The sequence below is a fragment of the Atractosteus spatula genome, unplaced genomic scaffold, assembly GCF_055471065.1.
Source record: "Atractosteus spatula isolate fAtrSpa1 unplaced genomic scaffold, fAtrSpa1.hap1 Scaffold_247, whole genome shotgun sequence".
Lineage (NCBI taxonomy): Eukaryota > Metazoa > Chordata > Actinopteri > Semionotiformes > Lepisosteidae > Atractosteus > Atractosteus spatula.
In genome coordinates, this window is record NW_028296816.1 from 26,510 (window position 1) to 30,564 (window position 4,055).

A 4,055-nucleotide genomic window follows, 5' to 3' on the forward strand; every position below is an offset into this window, starting at 1 on the left:
GAGCCTGTCTCTTAATAATAATACAGTGTGTGATCTCCTGTCAGTCTAAGGAACAGACAGTGAGTCTGTCTCTCAATGCAGTGTGTGATCTCCTGTCCCAGCCTGAGGATCAGACAGTGAGCCTGTCTCTCAATAATAATAATACAGCGTGTGATCTCCTGTCCCAGCCTGAGGATCAGACAGTGAGCCTGTCTCTCAATAATAATAATACAGCGTGTGATCTCCTGTCCCAGCCTGAGGAACAGTGAGCCTGTCTCTCAATAATAATAATACAGCGTGTGATCTCCTGTCCCAGCCTGAGGAACAGTGAGCCTGTCTCTAAATAATAATAATACAGTGTGTGATCTCCTGTCAGTCTAGGGAAGAGTGAGTCTGTCTCACCATAATATTTTATGTGATTTAAGTAAAATTCCAATACCATGTTTATATTATAAATGTCTGTAAATATTGTATCTATTTTGGCAACACTGTAATTCATTGATCGTGCCAATAAAGTTTGTTGAATTGGAATATTTAAACCATATTTTGATACATCGGGGATAACAGGTTACAATAAGGGGATAAACCAAACTATTTTTATTTACATTCTTTCATCTTTGTCTTGTATTTCTTCTATCAATATATTTGGATGTTTTCTGACAGAAGCAGACACTCCAGGCTGTGCAAACTGAATAGGGGGGAAAGCTCAAATATATTTGGATTTTGTGCTTCTCTGTGTTTTCATTGAGGTAATTCTGCTGGCTGTGGGGTACTGGGGCATCTTTGAGAAGAGAGTCACTCCAAGCCATCTCTCAGGTGCCCTGCCAGACTGAACCTTTTACCACACTGTTCACAGCAGTACGATGTGATCTGATGGTTTTCATTTACTGTGACTCAGAAATCGAAAAAGTTCTTCACAACCATTAGGAATCAACCACGCATAACGATTTCCATTCTCACACGGTTTCTAAACATCAAATTTCTATTCAGTATAATAGTTGAACTCTCAGGAATTATAACGTGAATAAAGACATTTTATACTCAAAGATCCACTGGCCAACATTCTTGGTGAATTTAAAATTTCCCCAGTGAGAAGACGGAGCTGGGCTGGTCTGTGCTCCCAGTTGCCAGCTGTTTGCTGTGTGCTGGGAGTGTCCCAGTGCAGAGTACTATACCTAGTGCTGCCGCTGAGGGCATCTCTGCAAAGAAGAGGCATCATGATAATTTATGTCAGGTAAATTGGAGAAGTGAGAAGCCAATGAGTTAACCTATGACAACGATTTGTGAATCAGTGTTTAATGTACAACATCACAACTGGCGATGGGTGAGGATGTTAACAGGGACAATCACTGTTACCCTCTGTGCATATCCCTCGTTGGTGAATGTACTTGTAGGGGATGGACAGTGACCTCAGACCCGTAGTCATAGCAGAAAGAGACTAGCAAGACAATGGAGTTGGGCTGCACGATATATCATCAGAATACTCAGAATTTAGAGAGCTTCATGACAGTCTGGTCTGTGTTCCAGACCTGGAAGATTGTGATCAAACTCTTACACTGTTCTGCTTAGTCAAAGCAGATTATTAGAAAGATTGGAATAATCTTTCATAGCACTTAATTTTAATTTAAATACTCTACTTTCCCACTTCGAAGGTTTCTGTCCGGTATGAATTCCTTTATGACGTTTGAGGGCTGAAACTCTTCCCACACTATTGAAGAGCATTATGATCTCTCTCCAGTGTGAATCCGTTCGTGACACTTCAGATGTGCTACCTGGCTGAAGCTCTTCCCACACTGTTGGCAGCAGTACGGTCTCTCTCCAGTGTGAACCCGTTCATGTCTCTTCAGATTGGCTGCGTTATGGAAACTCTTCCCACACTGTTCACAGCAGTACCGTCTCTCGCCTGTATGAATCTCCTCATGATGCTTGAGGGCTTCTGAATACTTGAAGCTCTTCCCACACTGTCCACAGCAGTATGGTCTCTCTCCTGTATGAATTCGTTCATGACTCTTGAGGGCTCCTGCCTGGTTGAAACTCTTCCCGCACTGTTTACAGCAGTATGGTCTCTCTCCTGTGTGAATCCGTTCATGACACCTGAGAGCTGTTGCCACACTGAAGCTCTTCCCACACTGTTCACAGCAGTACGGTCTCTCTCCTGTGTGAATCCGTTCGTGATGCTTGAGGGCTCCTGCCTGCTTGAAACTCTTCCCACACTGTTCACAGCAGTACGGTCTCTCTCCTGTGTGAATCCGTTCATGTATCTTGAGCTGTGCTGCAAAATTGAAACTCTTCCCACACTGTTTACAGCAGTACGGTCTCTCTCCTGTGTGAATCCGTTCATGACACCTGAGAGCTGTTGCTACACGGAAACTCTTCCCACACTGTTCACAGCAGTACGGTCTCTCTCCTGTGTGAATCCGCTCATGATGTTTGAGGGCTCCTGACTGCTTGAAGCTTTTTCCACACTGTTGACAGCAGTACGGTCTCTCTCCTGTGTGAATCCGCTCATGACTTTTAAGGGCTCCTGTCTGGTTGAAAGTTTTCCCACAGTGCTCACAGCAGTACGGTCTCTCTCCTGTGTGAATCCGTTCATGAGTCTTGAGATTTGCTGCCTGACTGAAACTCTTTCCCAGCTGTTCACAGCAGTACGGTCTTTCTCTTGTGTGAATCCGCTCATGACTCCTGAGGGCTCCTGCCTGATTGAAACTTTTCCCACACTGTTCACAGCAGTACGGTCTCTCTCCTGTGTGAATCCGTTCATGACACTTGAGGGCTCCAGCGTCGCTGAAACTCTTCCCACAGTGCTCACAGCAGTACGGTCTCTCTCCTGTGTGAATCCGTTCATGAGTCTTAAGGGCTCCTGCCTGCTTGAAACTTTTCCCACACTGTTCACAGCAGTACGGTCTCTCTCCTGTGTGAATCCGTTCATGATGCTTGAGTGCACCTGAATATTTGAAACTCTTCCCACACTGTTCACAGCAGTACGGTCTCTCTCCTGTGTGAATCCGTTCATGAATCTTAAGGTCTTCCCTCCTAATGAAACTCTTCCCACACTGTTCACAGCAGTACGGTCTCTCTCCCGTGTGAATCCGTTTGTGACTTCTCAGAGTTCCTGAATGGTTGAAACTCTTCCCACACTGTTCACAGCAGTACGGTCTCTCTCCTGTGTGAATCTGTTCATGACGCTTGAGAGATCCTGCCCACCTGAAACTCTTCCCACACTGTTCACAGCAGTATCGTTTCTCTCCTGTGTGATTCTGTTCATGATTCTCGACAGTTCCTGTACAGATGCTCACAAGTTCCTTGCTCTGTGTTTTAATCTGGTCAGACTCCTGATGGGACTCAGTGTCCAGTGCTGCAGAGCTGAGGGACTGAATCCTGGACAGATCTGCAGTGTAGCTGGAGTCCAGATCACTTTCACTCTTCACACTGGGAGACACAACATCTGAACAGGATTCATGAGATTCTTGAAGATCAAGTCCTTGTGTCTCACACTGAGGTTCTGTTTTAAAACTCCTAGATTCCAGTATCTGGAGTTTGTGTTCAACACAACCACATCCTACTGCATCCTGAGTTCCCAGCTCACCCTTCACACACAGAGCACACCCTGGTGCACTGAGTCCTTGTGTAACACAGCCTGTCTCTGGCTCTGCCATGTGGACAGACTCTGGTCCTCAGCTCCTCCTCACTCTGTCTGGTCCTGTGCTGCTCAGGGAGCCCCTGTCTGTCTTCAGGAGCTGTGGGCTCTGTGTCCTGCCTCAGACTGGAGCCCCACTCCTGCTCACAGTGCTGCAGCTCAGTGGAGCCCTGTCCCCAGTGTCAGGGAGAGCGCTGGTCTCTACAGCTCCTGGGGAAGAGACACACAGATAAGAAGACTTTATTCACCTGCTCTGAGAATGACATTAGTCCACACAGTGTATATCAGGACAACTATGCAACATGTTATCTGTAAAACATTCCTTCCTTTCTCTATGGCTTTTCTAACCATCTTATTAATTATGTATAAAAAGAACTTTAATGTAGTTTTATCAGCCACAATGATGTTTGGCAAATGTTACAAACTTTTAAGAACCAAG

General features: G+C 45.5%; 1 protein-coding gene across 1 annotated transcript; it reads right to left on the minus strand.

Annotated features, from left to right (window-relative positions):
• Positions 1-1,259: 1,259 nt before the first annotated feature.
• On the minus strand, positions 1,260-3,798 carry LOC148808118 (uncharacterized). The gene has a single exon (XM_088909451.1). The coding sequence runs from the start codon at positions 3,633-3,635 to the stop codon at positions 1,701-1,703; it is 1,935 nt and encodes a 644-aa protein (XP_088765577.1). The 5' UTR covers positions 3,636-3,798; the 3' UTR covers positions 1,260-1,700.
• Between the last annotated feature and the right edge of the window lie 257 nt (positions 3,799-4,055).

Coding starts and splice junctions, on each gene's coding strand:
- LOC148808118 (XM_088909451.1), bottom strand. CDS start 3,635: ATGGCAGAGCCAGAGACAGGCTGTGTTACACAAGGACTCAGTGCACCA.